A 27,605-nucleotide genomic window follows, 5' to 3' on the forward strand; every position below is an offset into this window, starting at 1 on the left:
CACATACATGCATACATGAAAAATGCCAAATATTTTTGAGATTAACTATTTTTTCTCTCTACTAAACTAGTCCTGTTTCATACCCGACTAAAAAAAAAAAGAAATTCTAAAACATATTTGGGAAAACTGACATTATTAAGCAAAACAAATATCTGTGTCAGAACAGCCAGGTTAATTAAGAAAGAATTATTATCTGTTTTGAAAGGAAAGATTTAAAGATTTTTTAAAAAGATTATCCTCTCTGGAGAGAAAGAGTTTTCACCCATTGTCTTTGCGTTCTACTGGACAAGAAAGATACTCTGTTGTATGAAGTATCAACTTTTCTACAGCTATTCTTCCTTCTCTCACCCTGTTTATCTTTTTCCTGGTAATCTGGGTTATTCTGGTTAAGAAAAAACAGGATTGCCTTCCCCCCTTTTTCAGCCACTGTTATTTATGAGCAAGCAGTGCCAGTGCTCATCATATAACTGAGATCACATGAGAATTGTTACAGTTCCCTTTGATGAAGATGATAAAGTTGACCTTGTGGGATGGAACAGTGGTAAAAATTTATAGCATAATTTTAAATATATATATATATAGTGAAATCTGGTGAGTTATGCAAGTGCCAGAGCTTATCTGATTTAGAATGGGACACAGACAAAAATCACAAAATCTATGTGACAAAATCCTATAAAGTAAGAGCTGGAGAAATTTAGGGTTTCTGAGATTCTGAATGAACTTTGTATAGGATAAATTCTATCCTGCAGTAGAATAAATGCTTGCTATTATTGTAAAACCCAGTGCTTTTGAACTCTAGTATGTAAAAAAAGCATGACCTTCTTGCTTCACTGAAATTTCTTTTGGCGAATTAGTTAACTGTTGTGATATTATAAATGCTTTAACTGTGGATTCATAGATTTAAATTGATTTTAACAGTAAGAGGGGCACTGAAAGCCACATGTAGCTAGGCAGGCCTTTGACAATTATTTGCTTGCTGGAAGTAGAAGGAACATGCATGTTAATATTATTGTTGTACTTGGTTTAGCTTGTTCTTGGTATGTGTTTTGCAATGTTTAAATACTGCAATGTTAATATTTATGCTTTTATTTTATTTGGTTCTTACTCACATGTATGTGTATTCATACTTTTATGTAAGTCATCTTGGATAAATGTTTAATATGTAAAAGGGGAGAAACCAATGTTTCATACAAATTAATTAATGTTCATCAATTTCCCATTAGGCACATTGCAGCATCCATTAGAAGAAAGGAGAAAGGTGCACATTCTCCTTCGGGCATCTGAGAGAGTAAATTGTGATCGATGGAAAGGTTTGAACATTGGTCCTGGAACCATTGGTATGGATACCATCTTCTGAATTCCTCAGTGGGGGCTTGGGAAAACCTTGATCGAAAATGTCCTGTGCTTAGCATCAATTAACAATTGTCTGTTTTGTTAAATAGTGTCTGCATTTTAATTACTAAATCAAAAGTGGATAACCTGAAGCAACATGAAAATATTTAAGCACTTTTTTCCTGCAGCCAACAATATAGTTGTGCCTTTTCTGATTTCTAATCTATGCTTCTATGACTGTGCTTAGTGTGGGGTGTGGGTATATCTCACAACCTGCCCATCAGTTGTTTAGTAGATTGTTAGTAGCTTTTGGAAGAATAGGGTGTTTAAGGCATATATTCTATCCTGAGATGAATTTACACAACACATTTGAGAAAGATGGAGAAAGAGGACAGGGAGATTGTGTATTTGTATGTGTTGGGAGAAGTTTATATGTGTATTTAGGAAGAAACTTTAGACCACCGTGGAATCATGGAAGGCAGATTAATTTACTTTCCTACAAAAGATCTCTTCTCCATAAACATGCAGGAAAAGGATTGAAACAGAGTTATAATAGGTATTCTGATCATGCACCTGGCTTATAAATTAGGTACTTCTGATGGAGGCTTTGTGGATATGCATATCCCAATCTCCAATCCCCCACTCTGCACTATTTGCTACCCTCGGCATCAAAGAGTTTGCTTATCAATGTACCACAGTGATAGGCCAGTAAACAGGCTTTCATTTGAAATAGGAAATACCCTCTCTTTTCATTTTTCCCCGTTAGATTTTCTAGATATGCTATCTTTTTCAAGGCATTTAGTCCCACAAGGAAGTCATCATTTTCCTATTCTAACGTTGGTATGACCTTACTGAGCATATGGGTTATATACTAATCTAGAAAGCCAATTCACTCTTTTACTAGAGTTGGAAAGTGCCTTGGATACTTTATAAAGTGTCCAAACATTCTCCATCAGTACAAAATGGTTTGGAAAAGTACACATCTGGCACAACTGAGAAGTCCTCCCTAGTATGTTGAAGATCTTGCAAAGGTTAGCATCTTTTGAATCATGTTTCTTCTCCTTTTTTCAAGGTGTTTTTGGGAAGCTGCAGTTGCACAGTGCTTACACCAAGAAGTCATGGACACATCTTGGAAATGATGTTGCACCTGGAAATGAAAGGTAGGTGATAAATTATAGGTAATAGGAAGGAAGCTCTTTTTATTTTTATTTTTGGTTTCTTTTTGAAGCCCTGCCCCTTTTTTTCAAAGAGTCAACTGAAGAGTAAATTCAGGACATGTAGGACTTTTCTGGCAACATTTCAAAATGATTCTGAATTAAACTTATTTGTATGCCACCACATTAAAAATAACTTTTGATGGCACACACATAAAAATATATATAAATGAAAACTACAGCAAAGCTACAAAAGGATGGCAACAAGAATTCAAATCAAGAAAAGGCTCTCTGAAAAAGCTTTCTGAAAACATGTTTAGGAGCTTGCAGAAAACCAGTAGTAAAAGAGCCAGCTTGATCTCCATAAGGAGGTAAAACAAATAAAGCAATTTCCCCTTGCTTCGGTCTCACAAATAATTTGAAAATGTGGGATGTGCAGATGTTTCTCCTGCTTGATTAAATTAGATGAGTAGAAGTTGGCCAGAGAAGGTCCTGAATGTTTCCATGAAGAAAATTTCCACAAAAGAAAAGAATTTGATTGGTCAAAATCAGCACCTTAAATTGGACCTTGAAACCAAATGACAACCAATGCAGGGTCCACAATACTAATGGTATGCACTCCCAAAGGCTACATTTTGAACCAACTGCAGTTTCTAAATATTATTTAAGGGCAGCCCCAAGTAGAGGGCATTTCAGTAGTCTAGATGGCTAATAATAAGAGCATGAGTTGCTGTTGGTCAAGTCCTCTGATCACAGATGAGGCCAGAACGGGCATATTCATCAGTTGGGCATATGCCTCTCTGACCACATTTCTACCTGCTGATCCAACAGAAGCCAGAAGGATGCCCATGTCAGAAACTTGCTCCCTATTTACCCATACATGAGTAACTTTTGGTGGCGATAGAAGAAATGCATCTGTAGAAATTTGGTGCATCTGTAGAAATTTCATCTTTTCAAGATTCCATTTTGATTTTCTCTCCTATCAAAACTGACAGGATCCAGGCACTGGGAAAAAGAATCAACATCATCTCCTCTTTAGCCCAGGGTGACAATTTCCAGTTGGATGTCATTAGCCTATTGATGATACTACACCTGAAACCATTGAATGAATCTTTCCAGAGACGTTATATACTGTAGATATTGAAAAGCAGGGGAGACAAGACTGAGCTCTTTGGCATCCCAAGCTAACCTTTCCTTTCCTACCAACACAGAATGGAAGGAGCTGAACCACTGTAAAACAATGCCTTCAACACTCAGCCTTCCAGGACTTTATTCATTACTTTGCTGGTACTGTGAGAGCAGATTTGTTCACACATTATTTTCCTTAATTATAGTTCAGTTTTCTTCATTATTCCAGAGAAAAATGAACGCTACACTTCTAAATATGTCTTCATCTCACATTCTTTACAGGTTTATGGTGCAAGATCATTTGGACTGGCATCTGGGGGACAGTATTGTTGTCAGTTCCTCTTCATATGAAACCCATCAAGCTGAAATAATCACTTTAGAAAATGTTAACAATCGTAGCATTAGGATCCGTGAGCATCTTCTCCATAGACATATTGGTATGCAATTTGTCTCCTTTGCTTAGATTATATCATATATATTTTTTGCACATTAATGGCTATGTAACATTCATTATTTTTCCTCAACAAACTTGCCATTATTCAAAAGTGTTTTCTTTCTAGGATGCCTTAAAATTTTCACTGCTTTAATTAAGGAACAAAATGGGAATTACAAGTTATTCAGAAGGTATGAAGACAAATCAGTTGAAATAGAGATTTGTGTCTGGAAGGGCAAGAGTTAGAGTCCCAACCCAAGTACTACAAAATTGATTTTAAGTTCACATGCAAAGGCTATGAATGTACAGTGTTATACCCAGAATGTTTCAGGAAGAATGTTACAGTATGTGCATCTAGACTCTAAATGTAGGCAATCCTCAGTGATTTATAGTACCACATAGTTTAACCCAGCCATCACTGAAGTGATATAAAATCTGTTTCCATTATGTTCTTTTGGCACAATGGTTGGATAATTTTAGAAGATACTATAAATCATGGGCAGAGATACATTAGGTTTCTCTAGGGAAACTATAATCAACATATATTGGACTAGCAGGTACGATCTCATTCCCATTTTGTATCTTTGCCTCTCAACTTAGTTTAAGAGCTGATATTGCTTCTTAAGACATTTAATCAGTACGTATACAATAAATGGATTGTTTCAATTATTTTTGTGTTTAATTGCTCTCTCATATTACTAGAATTACAAATGTTTGCAAAATTTTAGGTAGGTGCAATAAACTCTGACCTTATATTTAAACTCTTTTAAATTTGAGATGCCATGGAACTGATTTAGGCTTGTAAGATATTTGATCACAAAACAGCTGAGGCACTATGCTCCCTACTTCTGATTTTGTTATTCTCTGCATCAGTGATTGTTGTATGAAATAAGGAGAAAATAAGGTTGTTAAAAGTGATAATAAAGTAAATCTCTTTCCAAATGACTGCAATAGATTATGAACTCCTACTGTACATAGCCTGGATATATGAACTGTTTTAATAAGGGAAGAATTAGTAGAGATCCCATGTTTGGTTTATTAAACCTGCTCCACTTCTATTGTTTTCTGACATTTTGATCTCTGCAGGGCATTCCCATATATTAGAAGATGGTCAATGGATTCCCCTGGCTACAGAGGTTGGGCTTCTGACAAGAAACATTCAGATTAAATCTGACATGGATTGCATAGGAAGATGTCTGGTGAGACCTTGGGGCTATGCAAAACAAGATGCAGGTACTTAAGTATTTGTATTTATTTTACACATTGTTCTTAATCCATGTAGCTTAAAAGAAACATATTTTAATTTTCTAGATTTCTCATGTATTTTTAAGAACATGAATTCATTTTATAGTTATTACATTAAACCTACTATTGTGGGTGATTTTTCTTTCCTCCATTCAATCATGTCCAATTCTCAGAGACTGCCTGAACAAGCCCCTGCAGTTTTCTTGGGAAGGTTTTTCAGAAATAGTTTGGCATTGCCTCCTTCCATCAATTCACCCAAAACACCCTTATGAATGTGAGGATTATAAATAATTTTTATTTTATTAATAGTGTGATTACATAGTAATAATTAGTGAGCAAAGTATAGCTGTTAATGAAAATAAAACATAAATCATTGAGTAACACATTAGTTGCTGTTGTTCTTTTTTTAAAATTTGGAATAGTATAATCTTAAGGGTTTTGAATTAATATTTTGTTAGTAGAATACCATTGTTTCTATTTTTCAAGATATGGAAGGTTATCCTGTTTCCTCACCAAAGTCCTGATTCTTAAATGTGTCTTTCTCCCATCTTGCAGGTGTGCTTCAACTTTCAAATGTTGAAATTTTGAACTTTGGATTGTCACGGTCTCCATCAGTTGACATTACAAATTCATCCCTCAAGTCTTTCATAATTTCCTCCAGCATTCACCACAGCTGTGGTGTTGGTAATCAAGCCATTACAAGTAGTGGGGTCTTGCTACATGATAATGTGATATTCAATACAATTGGGCATGGTATAGATTTGAAGGCCAAAATCATAAACTCATCAGCAATCTTGTTGTCTTAAGCAAGCAACCAGAAAACTCAAAGTTCTGGGTTGCTGGCATCAAAACAAATGCAGTAGAAAGTGTTATGTTACATAATAATAGTGTGGCTGGTTCAGAACAGATAGCCTTTCATATAAAAGGTCAAGAATGTTTCTTAGCAGAGGATCTTTACAAAGGCAATGTAGCTCATTCAAGCCTTCATGGGGTGCATTTATATAAAGGAGATGGCTTTCCAAACTGCACTAAAATTATAGCCTTTTTGTCTTACAAAAACTATGACTATGGGATAATGTTTCATCTTGTAGGAAGTGTAGTAGTTGAGAAGGTGACACTGGTGGACAATGTTGTAGGACTTTTGCCAGTACTTTATGGCCCATCAGCTAAGCTGCACTGTCACCAGAAAAAACAGCACCTGAAACTAAGAAACTCTGTCTTCGTGGCTACTAGCACTTCCTTTGATTGCATCAAGGACAGAATCCATCCTCTTTCAGCCAATGTGGCAATGACACACCGAGCTCCACGTAATCCCTGGAGGGGCCGAATTGGCATGTTATGGCCGTCTTTTACCTTGGACTCTAATTGGTGGCCTGACGCTCCATGGCATAAAATAAGAAATTGTTCAATAGTTATGGGAGTCACAACTCTACAAGGTTAGTACTTTAAGAGCTAATAAATAATGTGATCTAATAAATACTGAAATAATAAATACAGTATTAAATCCTGGAACGACAAATGGTGCTTGGTTATTAAAATGTTATTTAAAGAATTCTTAGGAACAGCGCCTATTTTATAAAAAACACTTTAGACAAGCAGATCTATTATGGTGCTGCAGATTATAACTGACCAAAGCCCAGTCCTATGGATATTTTCTTAGGGATGGTCTGATTTCAATGCAGCAGATCCTGATTTTGTATGCTATTGTATCTAAAGCCAAACTTTAATACAGTTTTATGTCAAAATACATGTCTTTATGTCAACTTTATTCTTTTTCAAGATACCTATGTATATTTTTTCTAAAATATATCAGCACAAAATTATTAAGATATTTTTAAACGACACCAACAAAAAACAAAAAAAGAAAAAGTAATTGTAGTTAGGGGACCAAGAACCTGTCCCATAAAATATACACATATGTAATAACAATGTTTCTCACTGTAAAAGGTTTATGGAAGGAAAGACTCATTTTAATGGAAAAAAGACTCAAAACAAATCTATCTATATGCTTCTGATGAAAGTGGGTATGTGTCTCTGTGTGTTTGTTTTTGTGTGTGTGTATATACCGGTACCTAATCTCATGGGAAGCATGAGAATCCATGGTCATATTATATATTCACCGAGTTTGTACATACTAGATTAATCTAATCTAACATGAATAAACCGGGATGTCATTTTGCATATGCTTCCCAAGACATATTAACATGATTAATATGAAATATTGTTAAGAGAGCAAGTTTTGTCTACTTAAGACACCAGGCTAGAAATGAGGAGACCATAAAAACTAGCTGGGTGACTCTGGGCTAGTCACTCTTCCCATCTTATGTCCTAAAGCTTAAATAAATAAATAAATAAATTCCTGTCCCAATCAATGGGTCAACACTTGATCGATCCCAAAAAATAAACCCCACATTTGAAGAAAACATTAAGAAAAAAAAAGTAAAAGAAAAAATACTAATTTTAAATAATTCACTTTGAAGTAACCTACTTGTTTAATCATGGCAAACTGACTTATTTGGCTTGCTTGAATTTTCCATAATAGTAACTAAATATAATTAATTATAGGCCAGGTTGACATTGCTTGCTGCATTTAACCATAATTCCTCTGTTGGCTATAAAGGAAAGGTAGGAAGGAAAAGAGAAATTGATGGCCTGATGCCATTCATTTTTCTTTCTTCTTGACTTGTTAAAATAGGGATAGAAATGGGCTCTCTTTAGAACTTTGGAATTACAATTCTTCAAATTATTTGTCATGCACCATGGCAGTTGCAACTGATGAGATCTGGTATTTAAACAAACAGAGAACAGTAGGTTGGTTATTCTTGAACTAAACCATGCTTAGCATGATATCTATGTACCACTACTATTTTCTTCTGTCCTTCTGAGAAATAGACAGGAAACTGACACAACTGTTTGTTTTGCTAAAGATTTTCTCCTGAAAACAAAAATGGACATTTCGAATAATTTTAGACAGAACATTGAAGTATCAATTCAGTAAAGCCCCTGGGGACATAAACTTCTCATTGGAATCAATGAGATCTTTAACTGAATCCTAAAACATAAATCCTTTATTTAAAATGGGGGGAAAAGTTTGCAAATCTATATGAAGTTAAACAAATTTTACCTCTAATTTCTGCTTCTAGCTGACTTTTTTAAAAAAAGTGAAAAAAGTGCTATCAACAATTAAAGTAGCACGATTATATCATAGACCAGGGGTGTCCAAACTTGGGAACTTTAAGACTTGTGGACTTCAACTCCCAGAATTCCCCAGCCAGCCATGCTGGCTGGGGAATTCTGGGAGTTGAAGTCCACAAGTCTTAAAGTTCCCAAGTTTGGACACCCCTGTCATAGACCATACACACCAATGCAGCTACTTCAAGATTTAGTTTAGCCTGAGATATTCATTTGTATCCCATCTTTATTAATTTTACAAATAACTCAAGGGAGAATATAACCAACATATCTCCCTCCTATTTTCCCCAGAAAAGCAACCCTGTAACCCTGTGGGCTGGACTGAGAGAGAAAGAGTGACTGGCCCAGATGGTCTTCATTGCTAAGGCAGGACTAGAACTCACAGTCTTCTACTTTCTAAACTTAACCACTTGACCAAACTGGCTCTTTATATAAATTAGTGTTGCCATTTTCCTACAGTGTTTTTACTTTCCCTTTATCAGATATAACCTTTGGTGGTTTTAAAAAGGGTTGCTATACTGATGACCAAGACATCTGCATCATGACAAATCCAGGATATGGAGGCATCTTGCATCTGATCGCGTCTGAGCAGACCAGAATGCTCCATAGTGGGGAACAAAATACGTTCTATTTTCATCCACTGCAAACGTGGTACACTTATGATCACTTATAAATAACCCACTCTGGATAACTCTTGCTGAGATTTCCACACTATCATGTTTGATATACTTACAATCTGTAAAACTATTGGTGATTTGTTTTTCTTAGGGTTGCTTTCTCCTATTTCTTGTTTTATCAGTAATTGTCACATTTGGTATGTTCCCTAAGCTGAGTTCAGGATAATTTTTCCCAAGTCTCATATTTCTTTCTTTCTTGTCAGAGTAAATGAATCAATATCTGGCTCATTTGGTAATGCAATTTGTGGGAGGTCAAGGAAAGCTCTTTTCAAAGATTTGGATGGAAGTGCCCTCGGATTGGATTCACCTGTATCAGTTCTCCAAAAATCAGAATTGGATTGGTAACAAGCTTACCAGGATGCTGGTAAGTTGCTAGTCAAGGGTAGACAACAATACAGAAGAATTTTATAGGCGAGAGGGGGAACTTAGAAGGAATCTGGTGCTACTGTGACCATTTGAAGACAATTATTCCTGAATATATACTTGGTGTCTTTATTCCAGAAAGATGGCAGTATGACAATAAAGAATTTAACGCCATTGTCTCAGGGGTACAGTTTCCAATTGTATATGTCTCTCCTAGTTCCAGGGCAAGTAACTTAATTCAACATAACCTTTATATGTATTAACGGCAGCCTGGTCCACATTTATTCTTCAATAGAGCAAGGTAATTTTATTCACTTTTCACAAGCGTTTTGAAATCCCTTAATGAGAGATGCTTTCTAAACAATTGACCTAATAAGATTTTGTGTGAATCCCACAGAGAATGGTAGACCCGCCGGCATCAAGTCCTGCTCAGACTTTTTAGAGTAAACTGCGTTTTCAAAAGAGCTATTTTGTTATATAGCCATGTGCTGAAAGTGCATGCAGTGAGGCTCAGTTCCCATCCTGATTAAGACTGTGCTGAGACTCGAGATAAACTCTTTAATTACAATTACTATCTCTGGAGCCTGCTGTTCATGATGGTGGCCATTTTGCAGGAAAGTTACATCGTTTATGACTTCTGCTGGATAGGAGTTTAATGCAGGGGACTGTAATTAATCCCATTTTCCATCTTGCCCTGGAAAGCGATTAAGCGCAAAAAGAACTTTAATCTTTAAACAAAATGTTTAATCTTTAAATAAAACATCTAATGTCTTCCAGGGTAAAAGGCATTTCTCTAAGGATCTATCTTAGAAGCTGCTTAGAGGACTGATTAATTCACTGTCTTGCACAGACATGATCTTCCCCCCTTTTGTTGACCTGATTATGAATCACAAGTCAAAGTCAGACACCAAGGTCTATCAAATACATCTTTAAAGACAGTTTTAATCAGTCTTTATGATCATGTACATATCAGGTCATAAGCTTCTTGATTTGTCATAAAAAAACAACCATCTTTGCCATTTTAAGAATTTCCAGAAGAGTTTTCTAGAAAAGGACATATATGGAAGTCATTGAGAAAAGGCCCCAAGAAGGATTTGACATTGAGCTAATAATCAGTGTCATTAGTAAAAACTTTGTTTAAAAAGAAGAAGACATTGATGATCCACCTCTATTTTAAATGTGTTTGTACATCTTGGGAACCTCTTTATTTATTGGCTTCTCATTTTCAAGTCCAAACCATGGACAGGAAACATATCTCCTTAATTTTAATGACCCGTCATTTATAGAAGTGCTTCTGCTGCACTACTTTATGGTGAATCCTAAAGCATTCATTCCTGGAAGTTCAATTCTGAAAACAAATTAGATGCTTTATCACCATATTTTTGTTTGCTGGTATACCAGTTAACTTTTTATATTATAGTTTATTTTTATGTATCAAGCTTTAATTGGGGATATCAATTTTTATGACATATATTATATGATAACTTTTTGGTAAAATGTTGAGATAATGGAAAAAAACACCATGCAAGGAAATTTCTTTTCCTGATAACTACTGATCTATACTCCTCAGTTGGGATGAGTTTCCTGTATCTATGTAAAATAATTGTAGAGCATAAATAAGGTGTCACTGATGGAGATACTGAGGATGAATACAGTTACCAGAGCAATGGTAAAATTCTTTTTTTTTTTACTACCCGTGCTGTGGGTGTGATGTGGCTTGGTGGGCGTGGCAGGGGAAGGATACTGCAAAATCTCCATTCCCACCCCACTCTGGAGCTAGCCAGAGGTGGCTTTTGCCAGTTCTCCAAACTACTCAAAATTTCCGCTACTGGTTCTCCAGAACCTATCAGAACCTGTCAGAACCTGCTGGATTTCACCCCTGTACCAGAGCAATGAGGGGAAAAGCAAATCTTAAATCTGAAACAGGCAGAAATCTTCATATTCATATGACTATAAGAAGCAAGAACTATGGCACAATCAGACTAGTAACATTTTTTTTTCATTATAGCCCTTCTCAATAAAAGTAGTCTTAGTTTCCCTGTGAAGTTGATTCCTGGTGTGGTTTACATTGTGGGATTAAGAGCAACTGAGGTTTTTACCGTCTTCCTGCTATCAAGACTGATTTTTTAGGCACCTTGTTAGAACAGAAAAAAGGTATTAACTGGATTTCCTCCCTCTATTATCATAATCAGCCAAACAACCATCCAATCAACCAATCAAATCAACATAATACAATATTAAAAAATTAGAACAGTTTTGAGGAGCAATATCCTCTAATACACAAAATAAATTAATTTTTGAACAAGGGGGCCTACAATGAAGTTTAAAAAATTCCAGAATGCTACCGTATTATCATGGAAAAGGTTGCTAACCCCCCCCCCCACATACAGGTATCGTATTTCCCCAAAAATTAGACAGGGTCTTATTTTCTTTTGACACCCCAAAGTAAGTCCTTGGCCTTATTTTCGGGGAGGTCTTATTATTTTTAAGGTGCAGGAGGCGGCGAGCGTGGTCACCTCATGGCTGCTGCTGTGTTGCAATATTTTTGGGAGGCTTATTTTTGGGGGAGGGCTTATTTTAGTACATTCACTCAAAAGCCCAATTGGGCTTATTATCCGGGGAGGTCTTATTTTTTTTGGGGGGGGGAGAACAGGGTAGTCTTTGACTTACTAATACAATTGAGCCCAAAATTTCCATTGCTAAGCACAACAGTGGCTTAGTGAGTTTTGCTCCATTTTACAATCTTACTTGCCACAGTTATTGAGTGAATCACTGCAGTTGTTAAGTTAGTAGCACAGTTGTTAAATGAATCTGGATTCCCCATTGACTTTGCTTGTTACAAGGTCACAAAAGATGATCACATTACCCGGGGACACTGCAATTTCAGTTGCTGAGCATCCGATTTTTGATCATGTGACCATGAGATGCTGCAACAGCCATATGTATGAAAAATACTCCTAAGTCACTTTTTTCAGTGCCTTTGTAACTTCAAATGGTTACTAAATGAATGTTGTAAGTCAAGGACTACCTATATATAACCTTCCAAGGGACTTTTCATGCTCTGCATAGATATTAGAAACTATATGTCCATTCAAAATGAACCTGAAAGAACAGATCAGGGAAAGATTGCCACAGAGAAAATCTATGTGGTTGCTAGGAGTTGAAAATCACTTAACGGCACATAATAAATTCAAAATAAGAATTTTAAAACATATGTTTGAAAGAAAGAAACAACATACAATTACCCTTAACTTAACACAGGGGTCACTAAATTTCAGCCAGGTTCTGAGTGGTATTCTGGTTTCTTTGACTGTGAGATAACTGAGAGGTGAGAGGCATGTTTGAAAAATAAAGGGAATAAATTTAGCAGGAATAATTCCTCCTGAAAAGTTATAACATGTGAATGGAAATAATTCTTAAATTCTAGACATCCGTTCTGAGAGAAACTAGATTCCTAAGGAAGTGTCAGAAAAGGATTTTAAATAGGGTGAAAAATAGAATCCAGAGGAATGTAAGATTAATATATTTGACTGATGTTGTTAAAAGAACAGTATAGTAATTGCGTATGCATTGAGAGATGGGCGACAGGACAGCTAGACTTTATCGTTCCCAGATGAAAATTAAGTAAGTAACAAGGTCGGCCTTCTCAAGAGTGAATAAGCCTCACACTTTACAGGATTTGCATGTGAACTTGAAGAATGGCATTGCCCTAAATTTCCCTGGCATATCCATAACGAAGACAAACTGCTGAGTGTCAGTGCGCAGTACTTGACACAGAAGAAGTGCTGTGTTTTGCAACAATTAATTTTGCAGAGGAAGCAGCCTGTTTAAAGATGCCTGCAGCACTCACTAAAAGTTGTGTTGTTTTTCAAGGCCACCAGATACACAGTTGGCTAGGCTGCCTAATAAACAAAACAACAATGCAAAACCCCTTTGGCTGGTGGGGCTTGCGAGAGAAGGTAAAATGACTAATGCTTACCTGCCAGGGGTGGGTAAAGATAATAATTGTTTAGCCTGCAGCAGATCTCTGTAAGGGTTAAAAATGACAGAGATACTAGGTGAAAACTGTAAGATTGTTTGGTTTGAAGCTTTCAGCAATACCCAGACTGTTATTTACCGGACTTGGTCGATTTACTTCTTAATGCAATAATGACCTGTGAAATGAAACGTGAGCTAGACAATTGTTCCTCATTGTTTCCAGTAAAACATTCTTTCATACCCCATTAAGCCACCATTAATTCCATATGAAAGAGAAGCCAACACAAATACACTGAACCTGGTTTTCCTTTCTCTCTGTCACGAGAGCCCTTCTTTTTGCTTTGTTCCTCTAACCCTGTCGTGTTTGCTATAGGACAAATGGTGTGTTTGCAGATTAAGTTTTAAACAATATACAATAAAGCCATATAAATATTGATTTAAGGCTGCTGTTGTTTCAGTCAAGGTCTACCGTATTCATTCTGTGTGCTGGGTCTGAAGTCAGGGAAGTGCAGTTACTGGGAATGGAGGGGATAAACACAAGACAGGGACTGGCAATGGCAATGGGGAGAGCTCATTTCATGCCATTATTGCTTTTGAAGGGCTTAAGGATGGGCAGAAAGGCTTGCTGTTAATTTAATATGAACCTCCCTCATGCATTTAATTCTTCTGCCTGCTGTGCTGCAGTGTCTACATGTATTGCAATTGGGGGGGGGGGGGAATTCTTGAATTGGTTACCCAATTCAATCCTGTGCATGTATGTTGTAAACCTCCCAAAAAGGAGAAAGGGAAAAGGGGAATGAAGTGGATTATTATTATTTAGCGTATGATGAGAACAGGACAGAAGTGAAATAAACAGATATACACTGTTCATGTAATTAAAGTATTTTTTTATGGGGTATCGCAGTGATTTCATAACTGGATGTCCAATTCAGCTTTCCAGCCTATTGCCTCTGGCGTTGCTTCATGCAGAACGCCTACAGAGAATGCATGTCATGGGCAATCTTGCACAATATGTTTAACAATAACAATTAAGTATATGGAACCATGGGAAGGAGTAGAAGGAAACCATGGGAATAGGGGCACAGTAAACAGAATGGATGAAACCATGGGCACAGGAAACATAGTTGTCTATAATGAAAAACCCAGATCCTGGGAGAAGGGAGAAAGTTCTTTATAGTGGGGTATTTGGAGGTTGAGAGTGGATGAAGGACAGAGAGAAGGAGAGAAGTTTATAAATGTTTCTTTCTAATATAACAGAGAAATCTGATAGATCACAAGGACTTGCTTTTGGGGAAATGGGTCTTCTAGATGAAGTATCTAGCTGCGAGAAATGGGAAAAGGAAAACATTAGTTGGAGATCACAGTTGCTCCAGTAGTTTCCCTATTGGTATTCTATGTCCCGAGTAAATTATTAAAACATTTAGTTCCCCTCTTTGCTTGCTGCAATCTTCATGGGTTTTGGGCTATGACTTCATGTATTCGGTGCCTGTCTTTCTTTCTTTCCTTATTTATTATGATCATGCACATAAAATCCATCAAAATTCATAAATGCAAAAGTAGCAAAGGATCCAGGAGGCAATAAAATGATCAATTGCTTGATCAAATAAACTATCAAATAAAGAAACATTTGAGTGCTTTTGTGAAGTTTCAAGCAGAAAGCTTCCATGGATAATGGATGAAACAAGCTTTCCCTGTGTTTTGATTGTCTTATCTTTTATGTTTTAATGTTGTAGCCTCTTAGTTTGTGAGTTGCCAAGAGTACTCTGATTGCAGTGGAGTTAAAGTTAGGTAAATAAATGTTGTCCTGTTCACTAAAGCAATCCTTTTGGTAAAGGAAATGAAGTTTTGTGACACTACCAACACATTTTCATATATGGGGATTCCCCCCCCCCCGCCATTCAGGTCCCTGCAGGATTTTTTTGCAAAGATTTTTCAGAAGTAGCATGCCATTGTCTCCTTCCTAGAGCTAAGAGAAAGTGACTGGCCCAAGGTCACCTAGTTGACTTTGTGCCTAAATTGGGATTAGAACTCACAGTCTCCAGGTTTCTAGCCTGATGCCATAACCTATTCACCAAATGACTTTCATATCAAATTAATATAGATTTGTGAAAGAAATGATAGCATTATATAACAATTCAAGAAAATTAGGCATGACATTTGCTAATGAACCGAGAATTTCATAAAGGATGGAGGGGACCATCTTCCTCTCCCCTCCAGCCAGTCTTGCCCCCCTTCTTTGGGCTATTTTCTATAATTAGGAGCAGTCTTCAGTCAGATGTTCTGCTGGTGCTGTTCCTAGTCAAGCACTCCTTTCCTTCTCCATTTCCACCCCCGCCCCTCTAGAGCTCAGAAGAGTTAGTCAGAATGACAAAAATAGGTATCAGATAGAGCCTTCTAAAGAGGCTCTGCCTCAACTTAAGCATGTAGCAATCTAGGGTGTACCATCTTTGGCGCACAGGGCAGAGTTACAAATTATCAGAAGCAGGCAAAGAAAATACTGGCATGAAAATGGTTGTTGAAGAAAATACATTCAGAATGTTCCGAGAGACACACACATTTTACGGCTTCTTCGGTTTCAAAAAATGTTTCCCATTTACATTAACATTAATCTGATGTGACTGTGACAGCAGAACAACCATGAAATATATCAGCATTTCCAGGGGTTGCTTCGCAAAGTCTAATCTTTTTTTTTTTAATTTTACATTTCCCCCTTTTCTTTCAATTTTTGTGAATTTTCATGTGTTTTCACATATCAGTTTACTACTAATCCCAGGATCTTTCTGAGGGTGTGGATGGGACTGTAGCATGAGCCTCTGTATGGAGCACCAAAAACTTATTATTTATTTGGTAAAATTTTAAGATAAAATTTAAAAACATATAAGAAAAAACCTAAAATAGCTTCTTGCCTTGCTAAGATAGTTCTTTTTACAGCATGCAAGACTATAGGTAGTCCTTAACTTCTAACCAATCTCCAGGACTACTTATGACCTGAACTTGAAGTTCTAATGGTGACCCTTGCTTCCAAAGGTTATGGGATCCTATGGGGTCTTGGCAACGAACCAGCCCACATTTGCAACCATTTGCAATGTCTCTGCAGTCACATGACTGGGATTTTAAATGTGCCCCCCCCCCTGGAAATCAGTATTTACTTCCAGGTTTAGCAAAAACACCTATTGCAGGCATTAATTTGCTTAACTATCTCTGTCTTCACTTAACCATTGTGGTGATTTACTGTAAAAAAGGCTCATAAAATTGGGCATGGTCAACCAATTTTAATAAGCAACATGACTCACAACCATATTTCCAGAATCAATCACTGTCAAAAATCCAGGGCTACCTGTGCCTTCAAAGAAGCATCTGTGCTGCATGAGAATACAGTGGACAGAGTATATTTTGATTTCAGCAAAACATTAATGATATACTCTATAACATTCTGATTGGCCTGCTAATAAAATATGGACTGTTACTATACTACATAAATGAGATTTGCTCATCAATGTTTGATGAGATACCACCGATATCAGAACCACCACCGACTTTCTCTCCTTTCGACGAAAACTGAAGACTCACCTGTTCCGTTTAGCCGGCCTGGACCATTCATAACCTCATTATACCTCTTGGCAGATATATTTTAACTGGGTAATTTTAATTGGGTATTTTTTAGGATTGTTTATATACTGTTTTTATCTGTTTTTATCTGCTTTACCTGTACAGTGTTGTATTGCCTCCTCTTCTATGTTTTTATGTTTCCATGTTTGTAGTCTATTTTATCTATTTCATTTGACTGTACACCGCCCCGAGTCCCTTTGGGGAGAGGGGGCGGTATAAAAATCGAAATAAAAGGTAAAGGTAAAAGGTTTAAGTAGAATGTAGGTATCACATATGGTGGTTAAAGGTTCAATGCTATGCCCTGATTTCTTTAACATTTATGTTAATGATTGGATGAAAAGAAGGAGACAATGTTTATTCGACCTGCATATGACTCAAGACTGAGTACAATAGCAAATGCCTAGAAGCACAAAGTGACCTCCACATTGGTTGCATGATCCTAGCAAATGAAGCTGCCACTTTAAGCAGCAATGGACAAGTACTACATCCTCAGGTGCTAAAAAAAACTCCCACCTTTTTGAAACTGAATCTATGCATTCATTGCCAGATTGAAAATTTATTTGATTAGATTCCTCAAATAGTTGAAAAGTGTTACATTGCTCTGTTTCTTTTATCATACCAAGGATAGAAAACAGAATAATAAGCATACATTTACAGGATGCCTCTCTTCTAAATCCCCAACATGGTGTTAGTGAGGCTGAATTACCAAAGTGAGCTTCATTTCGCTAGATGTGTTTCATGGAGATGTTGATTACTCATGTCTCATGAATGCATTGATTTAAATCTCCACAATAAGTTTCACTTGATGGCCTCAGCAATTTCCCTTCCAATGCTGTACTTTTACTATTCTGTTCTCCTTTCAGCATTCTACCTGCCATGTTCACACAAGCTCCAGTATTACACCAATCTACTTCTTTTTTTTAACTGCAGAAAGTAAAACCTCTCAATTTTGTAAAGTGATACATTAGACAGTTGCCACAACTGCCATGCTGGTTATGACCCCAAGAGACTTTGGTTGAAGCAGTCACCAAGTCCTTCCTAAGTCTTATGCTATGACATCACACACATTCATTGCATAGTGGGGATTCAGTGTGATGTAAGTTGGGATTTAGTAGGATTTCCAGCAGATGGGCAGGAAAATGAAGTAAATGAAACTTTTTGGAGGGTTACATTAATCCTTCCAAAAGGAATACGGAGACATTAGCTAAGCCTGAAAAAATATACTCAAAATAGAACCAGCAGTTTGCATCTGTGAATGGGATCTCATTTTCTGTTTCTGTTAATCACTACTGACCACAGTGAGCTGGAGGCTAGAAAATAAAGTGCAAGGATAAAGAAAGAGGAACTGATTTTATTGTTCTTCTTGTGAGATTTTAAAGAAACATGGCATGGAAAAAATGTCAGCAAAAATCATGACCCAAATCTCTTTATAAAAGAAATGAGTTCATAAAAGGTACAAAGAACTTGGAATTGCCTGCAGGCTGTTACATATAGAGGGTGAGTTTCCTAGTAATTAAAATTCACATAAGACCAGAAGTAAGCAAGTATACTGTATATTTGAAGCCTGGGAAAAGAGGCACTCAGGGAGTAGTTTCCTTTGAAGAACACTTCTTAACAGCTTCTCCTTTCTATGGAGGTATGAAATTAGCATAGAAATTGTGTGTGTGTGTGTGTGTGTGTGTGTGTATGTGTTGTATTTGTGCTGATAAATAAATAAAGGGAGACTAGTATGGATCCATTTCAAGCTATTTAGCTCTCATCAGCTAGCCATACCCTTACTGGGATTTGAACCTGGGATGTGTTATATATTAGGCAGACTTGCTAGCCACTACACCACCAGTTAGAGAGAGAGAGAGAGAGAGAGAGAGAGAGAGAGAGAGAGAGAGAGAGAGAGAGAGAGAGAGAGAGAGAGAGAGAGAGAGAGAGAGAGAGAGAGAGAGAGAGAGAGAGAGAGAGAGAGAGATATAGATATAGATATAGATATAGATATAGATATAGATATAGATGATATAGATATAGATATATAATCAGTCCAATTTGGAGCCTATGTAATTTCTTAATTGGGTTTATATCAGCCCTCTGCTCCTGAATTGTACATTACATTCATTTTGCTTTATTGTTAATTGGACAAATTGTAACTTCAGCTGCTATTATGGTGCAAATCTCCCATCTTCTTCCATTTTGGAATCAAATCTCCTGCTTACATTTAGATAGGAACAAGTTTTCAGTGATATGCACAAACTCTTAAGTATGTATTTTAAATGATGTTACAAAAATGTAAGTTCTTTTTCCTTTTATCTGCCCTGGCAAAGTAACATTGGGATCAGGTTTTGCTGCAAAAATCTGAAAACATGAAACAATGTAGAATAAGTCTACAGTGATGTTGCGGCACGGGAGGAACTATCCATAAACATATTTTATATTTCTCACAGAAACATACAGATTGGGAGTTTGTAAAGATCTAAATTGGTTGTGAGAACCTAGGAAGCTTGGAATCTTTGCTGTGGAAAGATTTGCTTGAAAAGTCAGCTAATTATAACATATTGTGGAAAATGCTAAATATACCCAGTGAAGTACATTCTAGCCTACTGTAAAGAAAAAATGTAGGCCGTGATTCATTTGGCTTGGAGACCCCTGTCAATTTTGTTTTTAAGAGCACAGATGATTAAGCATCAATTGGGTAGCAGGAAATAGTCAATAACTAAGTGCTCCTGTTGGTATTTATTTTTTTGCCAATCTGCTAGCCATCCTCACAGCAAAATATGGCCAGGATTGGAGGAGAGTCCCAAAGGTGCTTCTTTTTCTGGAGGCAACTGGAGTTTCTTGTTTTTTCTTTGAGGATGTTTCACTTTTCATCCAAGTAGCTTTATCAGCTCTGACAGGATAGTGGGGAAGGGCTGATTAGTATTAACAAAGGTTTCAAAACTCTGAAACAGTTTTTCATCAAATATAGTGTTTGTGTGTGTGTGTGTGTGTGTGTGTGTGTGTGTATAGTCACCTATGTGTCTATATGCCACCTTGTGCCAGATCCAAACTTAGTGGAAAACATTTTTCCCATCTTCGCTATATAAAATCTTCTGCCTTGATGATGTCACACTATTTCAACTAAAACTCCATTATATTATCAATATAATATATCAATAGTCTCAATTACTGCATCCAGGAGAACATTTTTAATTGTTAGAGAAGGTAAAGGAAGAGAAATTAAATTGAAATAATATATTGACCTATTTTTGGTGTAAGAAAAAAAAATTAAGGAGCATATATTTTAATTATTTATGAAAAATTAACTAAACAGAGATGGGGATTTTGATAATTTATTCAGAATAAATCCTTTTCTTTTAGTATCCTACAACGGAAGTTCAAGTAATAAAACTGTGGTAGGAACAGGACAAATAAAAGGGCTTATTTTTTCCAGGCAGTAAATAATGAATGTATGCACTATAGACTGCACAGTTTTATTCCTGAAAAACAGTACTATAATCCAGGCAAAAATAATGTTAGCCAAATAAGGTAAATTAAAAGTTTTTATTGAAAGGCAATATAATGTAATTGCTGAGTATTAGATGCAAACCAGTTCTTTCTTTTTTTCTTTTCCCTCCCTCCCTCCCTCCTCCCTTCCTTCCTTCTGATTTGACTAACTTGATTTACATTCAGGCCTAATACAGCAGGAATGTTTTTGTGAATTTCAGCTTTTCTATGCCTTTTAGCAACTGTCTAGTAGACAGAGATCAATGGGTGAACATTTGGCAATTATTTCCCAAGGAGTCTGACATTCTGGTAGGATCATCAACCTTTGTGGAAAATGCAGTTCCATAAATCCTAGGAAGTTGCTGCACATAGTTTTGACATTATTCAGGTGAAAAGATTCTTCATGGGAACTACAAATTCCAAGTAGCTTGATGGTCTGATTGGATGGCAGCATCTATATAAACTATAGGGTCATTGTTGTTTCCCAAAGACATTGCTGTAATGCTGCTAGGTAGATGGGTAATGGGGTCAAAGTTTCTCAAAGGAGATACATACTACCATAATAATGTTTTCTGAACTTTGACAGATAGGCAACACTATGACAAATGTGCCATATTGAGAGGTAGAAGGACTGCAAACACTATGTTGTATTACTTTTATCAAAAGAGAAGGATGGAGGGAGGTAAAGAAAGGTATAGAAATTTTTAGAATAAAATTTTGAACTTCATTATAAAGGACAAAGAATTTTACATTGGAAATAGATCTCTTTTGTTTTTTGCAAGCCATAACAAAGATAAGTAATTTTATGATTTTAACAACTGGACACTAGAAGAGGCAAGAGATTCTAGAGGGAAAAAATCGCCACGCCTACATGTGTCAATTAACTGGGACATACGCAATGATGTAAAAGTTTATAGCTCTGAAAATATAAGGGAAAATTGAACCACATGAATACATACATACACCGGTAATCAATTATATTTTGAACATAATGTGTCCTCAGAGGCAGACATCATGACTGATACTGTTGATATCGACAGTTGATATCAATTCTATATATAGAATTGTATCCCTGTGTTTTGGTAGGCACTTTCTCCACTTCCTTCTCTGTTATATCCTTCTGCATATAACTATACGTATTGTGGCATTGAATACAGTGATAGAAGTGTTAAAGAAAATGAACTATGATGTAGATGAAAAATCATTCAGAACAGTGAAACACCCAGCTATTTTTAAAATGTAACTGTAACTGAATAGGACTAATGTCTTAAAAAGTAGCTTTGTTTTCAGAAATGTCTCAGACATAACACCAAGGTTGTGAGAGACGGAAGGAAGCTTTGCATGCATAGTTTCCTTCTATATCTTTATCTGGAAACTTGTTTTCTCTGTTGACTTCCAAATATTACCATTTAATGAAATGCACATTTCCTTCATGTATTTTGAACATACTCCAATACCAGCAAATACCAGAATTTCAAATGTTATGATAGGATAGGTTCTTCATTAGTTTGTTTTCTTTTCATTCTCTCTGTTTTGACTATGTCCTTTTTTTATTATAAATTCTTATATTTGCAATCAAGAAGTCTGAAATGCTTCCAACTGAGGTAGATAGCTATTCTTCACAAATTGTCCCCAAACCAACCCAGCGAAGCCAGCTGTTCTGAAAACAGGAAATTGAGGAAGCCAGGTTGATCAAGAATATGGGATATTTCAGATAAAATATGTTTTTCAAAAGCTTATTGTACTGCAGTGTCTTATTGTACATAAAGTAAAAAATATATAGCTGAAAAAAAAGTGATGTGCATGAGAAAGATAGTGATAATCTAAATATGGTAGAAGTTCAGTCAGCTGGTTCTTTAGAGTGAAAAACATTGTCTTTATTTGAATTGTTATTTTGTTGAGAATAAGATAAAAATTAGAACAATTTTTATCTTAGTTTTAAAGAATTGAGGAGTATTGAATTGAACCCAAAGACGGGTGGTTTAAATGACTTTTATAAGACCATACCAATATTAGATACCGTAGGTTTCTTATATTAAAAAAAGTATTATAGGGCATTTAAGTACAGTGAATCAAGCTTCTTACATGCAACACCTTATCTCATTTGAACAGTCAAGAAACCCTAACTATCTATGCCACATTGCACAGAGTGAGAAGAATAAATAATAAAGAATTGGAGAAATATTCTATTGGCAAACAACCTTTTTGGAAAACCTGAGAGACTAAAGGAGAGGCAGAGTTGTAGACAGAGTGGATAAATAAAATATTAAAATTGCTATAATTGCTATATAAGCAATATAAAATTGCTATAAGATCGATGTAATATTTGGAGGGGGGGGAAGGATCAAGTATAGCTTGAGTGTATGCTTTCAGTTGGAATTAACAATTGGGTGGATATCTTTTTTCCAAATATTTCCTTTACTTATATCCTTAACTAATTTCTCTTCCTATTTTGGGCATTTCATTTTTTTGTTTTATCTTCCTTGGAAGATCAAGTTGTATTAATTTTGTGACAGGAAGGATTTTTAAAGCCAATCTAACAATTTAGGTTCTGTGCCTGACAGGTTAGTTGGAAGTGTTGAATAAAATGATTAATTAAACAATAAAACTGTAAAAAGAATTAAGGTGACCTAATTTATTTTAAAGTCTGTTCTGTTCTTGCATTGTCTTTGTCTTAAATAACCTTTGTTATAATAATTTTATTTACAGTCAGCCCTACTGACAAAAGAGGGTAAACTTTGTAAAGTAATTTAAGTAATAATTATAGCTTATAATGATATAATAATTAATGTGTTGAGGCTACAGTTTGATATTATAAACTGATTTTTAAGGATTTTTTCTTGTCAGCACCATTTCATAAGTAGAAAAAGAGAGCTGGGGAAATCAGTACTTGGACTGTACTAAATATTCACTGCTTCCCTATATATCTATTTCCTTACAACTATGTGCTACATTTATACTAAAGAAAGGGTTTTTTTTTTAAAAAAAAAGAAGTTTAATAATCCTTGTAAATTGTCATTCTAGTGAATGAGAACAATTCTAAGTCTTAAGAACAACTGTACAAATGCCAAGTAAATAGAAAGGTTCCGCTTTTTAGATCAGCTTCATGGTATGATGCTAGTTAAAGAGAAAGAAAAGAACATTGCAAGAACTAAGTCCAAAGATGCAGTTAAAGTTTTGTCAATGGGGTAACATTAGTGACACTTTGAACTTCACTCTGCGCTTGCTATCAAGATCAATTACTTGAGGTTGTTGGTTTTAATGCTGCTGTCATTTATGATTTCTCAGGACACATGTTAAACATTGCACCTTCTTGGCCTTGGAAGTGTGCCTGTTCTGTTGCAACCCCTGCCCTATGCAACATCCTCTCCCCTGAGACCTGACAGACCCCCCACCTTTTTAATCTTTTGGGGCACACTCAAAACTTGACTCTTCTCAAAAAGTTGGGCTTGGGTAAAATGAAAATATTGTGTGTTGCATCAGGAAAGTGTGTTTGCGATGCAAGGTATTCCCCTTTGGATTAATGTTTCTGTATTTGATTTTTGTTTTATAGTTGTATACAGGGTTTTTATTTGTTGTAAGCGACTACTGTGATGTGTCTATGCCTATAAGGATCAGACTAATGCAAGCTGTGGTATTCCCTATGACACTTTATGGAGGTGAAAGTAGGACTTTTAAAAAAGAAGGATAGGAAGAATATTGATGCCTTTAACTGTGGTGTTGGAGGGGACTTCTAAGAATACTGTGGACAGCAAAAAAAAAAACCCAAGTTGATGCATTATTAAAAAAAATAACTTAGAATTCTCATTTGAGGCATAAATGACCAGTCTCAGAGGATATTTGAACACATATGCTCTCTGGAAAAGGCTCTAATGCTGGGAAAGAAGAAAGTAAAGAGGATGACTAGCAGCAAAGTGGGTTATAGAGGAGATGGGTACATGGTTGGGAAACTTGGAAGGCTGTCTTTGGGATACAATGTTATAGAGAATATCTGTCTATGTAGTCACTAGGAGTAAAAAAACAATTTGATGGCACATAAACAATGAATCATGGACCTGTCTGGCAATGCCCATGGCATATGAAAAAATGCAGTTTGAATGTGTAAAGACTAAATAGCAAAGATTATGAATTAATGACTAAAATGAAATGAAATAAAAAAATTATTTTAGTCTGCAACCTCAAAAAGGATGAATTTTATTACAGATTTAAATGAAGGAGACCTAATCTTATAGACAAGCATTAATTAACCTATGTGGGTGTAGTTGTAGGTTAATTATTAGGTTTAATTTAATTAATTTTGAATGAAAGATCTTAAATAAGTATCAGAAACTATCATTTTTGCTATCTATGTTGTGCGCATGAATAAATGCAGGAATATATAGATTGGAAATACTTTCATATTGTAAAAGAAAATAGTGAAAAATACAGGGGGAGATTTTAAACATGAGGTAGATTATTTCTTGGTAATTTCAAGAATGGATTTTGAGAAAAATGAATATGATAGTAAAGAAAAAAGTGAAAAAAAGTTCAACAATTACAAGAGAGACTCTGAATATTATATAATTATATATATATTACATTATTAACTATATATAATATATGCATAGAAACAGCTTGGAACTGAGTGAAAACAGTTATGTTATAAAAGTGTCACAAAAGTATGTGGAGTTCCGCTAACTGGAAGGATTATAAAAGATTTATTGGTGAATTGATAAAATGGTAAAAGCAGTGAATGAGGAAAATGCGTATGAGAAATTATATTATTGATAAAGAATGAATATGAGAAAAATATAAGTGTATGGAAAGGGAATAATCTCCGGAAGAACAAATGATATTAAAAATAAGAGTGAAAAAGTGATGACACTGAAGTGGGGGAATCTTGGAAGGTTATTTTAAAGGTTTGTATGGGAACTATGAAATTATATAAAAGAAAAAGTTTTTAAAGTTTAAGAAACTTAAAGCTGGTATAAAGACATTGGAAAGAGAATTGTTAAGAAGTATGTATGGTAAAAAAGAGGAAATTAGTTCAAGAATGAGTTGAAGCTGAATTATATGTGAATTCAGTACAAATGTGCATGACTAGTAGGAAAAGTAACTTGCTGATATTTGGTCTTACATCACAAATGAATAAAGATCAAATTATAGAACAAATATATGAAATATGTGATTGGGCAAAAGAGAGGGGAAGACAGAACAAGTTGTACTTGGATGGAGTTGATGAAATCTTCACAGTAAGATTTTTAAAGAACAAAGGATATGAAACAGTGGCTTGAAATGATGGAAGCAAAGATGGTTTGTAAGAATAGAAAGATATAAAAAGTTATAGTGGGTGGTGTTGATATAAATGCGGCCAGGTATTTTTCTTTTTTTTTTTTATATATCATGTCCTTAATTTCTCTGGTTTACTATTTTACTGCTTTTCTGTACTCTGCGTAAAGTGCCATAGCCTGAAAGGGAATAGTGTGACGGATGTGTATGTATAGATGCAGAAAAGGACATAAAAGAACAATTTTCTTCCTAGAGTAAAATAAAAAGCTACTAAATAAAGAGAACAAAAAATATAATAAGTAAAGTTTAGAGAAGTGGTTAAAATAATTGGGTGTCCACTTGTTTGGCATGTTCTTCAATGCTTATTTAGCAGTTTCTAAGTACCATCTTATTCCCTCAAAACACTTGGAAGAATAGTTAGAAATATAAAATAAAATATTGGCTAAACCTGTATGCAAATGCCCAGTGACTTCTATGTTTAAATATTCAAAGATATTGAGTAATCTATATTACTGCCTACTCTGAGTTATCCTCATTCTGAGCTTTGTAAATGGAACTATTCCAGGAAGAGTTGGATCTATTAAATTTAATGCAATTAGGATTTATTACAAACAGTATCAAGTGAGCATTCAGCTGTTGAACTAAGCACTCCTCCAATCTTGCTCATACTTCAGGAGTTTAATCATGGGCAAAATACAAATCACTAGATCAACTAAGTGGCAGCAATATATATTGTCCCAATAGCAACAGCACTTAGATTTATTTACTGCTCCATAATGCTTTACAGGATCAAACTCTAAGCTGTGGGCAGAATTTGTCTGCAATACTGCATTATAACCACTGTGCCAACAGGGCTCCTAATGTAGCCAAAACTTTCGATCCTTGTGTTTGTTGTGTGAGTATAGGATACCTATAAAATATATCTGAATTCAAACTGAATCAAATAATTGTGTTTCCTAAAAATTCCCTTCATTTTGACTGGAAGCCCTGAGTTTGCCACAGACTGCATATAAATCCCTATGTGTTTCCCTGGTTTTTAAATTAGGGTTGCCCCATGTATTCCTCTGCCAAGCTCCTCATTTTATCATCTGCATGGAAGGCAGATACAACATGGTTCTTTTCATGTTATGGATAGCTGTAACATTGACTTTTTGTGGCTTGTGTAACTAGATGAAAATTCAGTTCAGCTGGGCTTTTTAAAAAGACCCTAAATTTGGCAAACATCTTCATAAACAAGATGGGGTGAGTGCAAGTGACAGAATCTATCCCTTTTACTCATTGCTCCAAATTATTCATTTCTCCCTATACCAACCATTTTTAAAAATAATAGTTATTAAACTATCCTAGACCTAGTAACATCCTAAATTTTAATATTCAGATCTTTTCTGGAGAGTGCCAAGAATATTCGATTAATTCAACTGTGTAGTACATTTTTAAAACAGATATAGCTTTTATTAATTATATTCGTTTACATACCACATGCTCCAGACAAGCAAGTTAGTTCAGAATGGCATTTTAATTCTAAAGTTTCTTTCTCTACCTAATTTAGCTAATTGCAAAGCATAGAACTGTGCTTAATTGTCAAGGAACATTTCTCAAGTCATTTCAATTAACTTGAAATCTGGTTTTTCTTTGTTTCAGCTAAATGTTAGGAATGAAGATAAAGATTAATTTGGATAAGAAGTAGAAAATAAATGTTTACATCTCTTCAAAATGTTCTGTTTTATCTGAATCACAAGTAACAGGAAGTAAAGA

General features: G+C 35.5%; 1 protein-coding gene across 1 annotated transcript in view; it reads left to right on the forward strand.

The window, feature by feature from the left end:
• PKHD1 (PKHD1 ciliary IPT domain containing fibrocystin/polyductin) overlaps positions 1-27,605 on the forward strand; it is a gene marked incomplete at its 3' end in the record, with an annotated part of 306,709 nt that overhangs the window by 217,559 nt on the left and 61,545 nt on the right. The window contains 10 exon segments of the mRNA XM_081943866.1: positions 1,224-1,337; positions 2,405-2,492; positions 3,897-4,051; positions 5,134-5,280; positions 5,848-6,048; positions 6,051-6,728; positions 8,967-9,132; positions 9,365-9,502; positions 20,822-20,891; positions 24,136-24,247. Of these exon segments, the coding sequence (XP_081799992.1) occupies positions 1,224-1,337; positions 2,405-2,492; positions 3,897-4,051; positions 5,134-5,280; positions 5,848-6,048; positions 6,051-6,728; positions 8,967-9,132; positions 9,365-9,502; positions 20,822-20,891; positions 24,136-24,247 (1,869 nt within the window).

The sequence above is a fragment of the Natrix helvetica genome (genome assembly GCF_964273705.1).
Source record: "Natrix helvetica genome assembly, chromosome: 2".
Lineage (NCBI taxonomy): Eukaryota > Metazoa > Chordata > Lepidosauria > Squamata > Natricidae > Natrix > Natrix helvetica.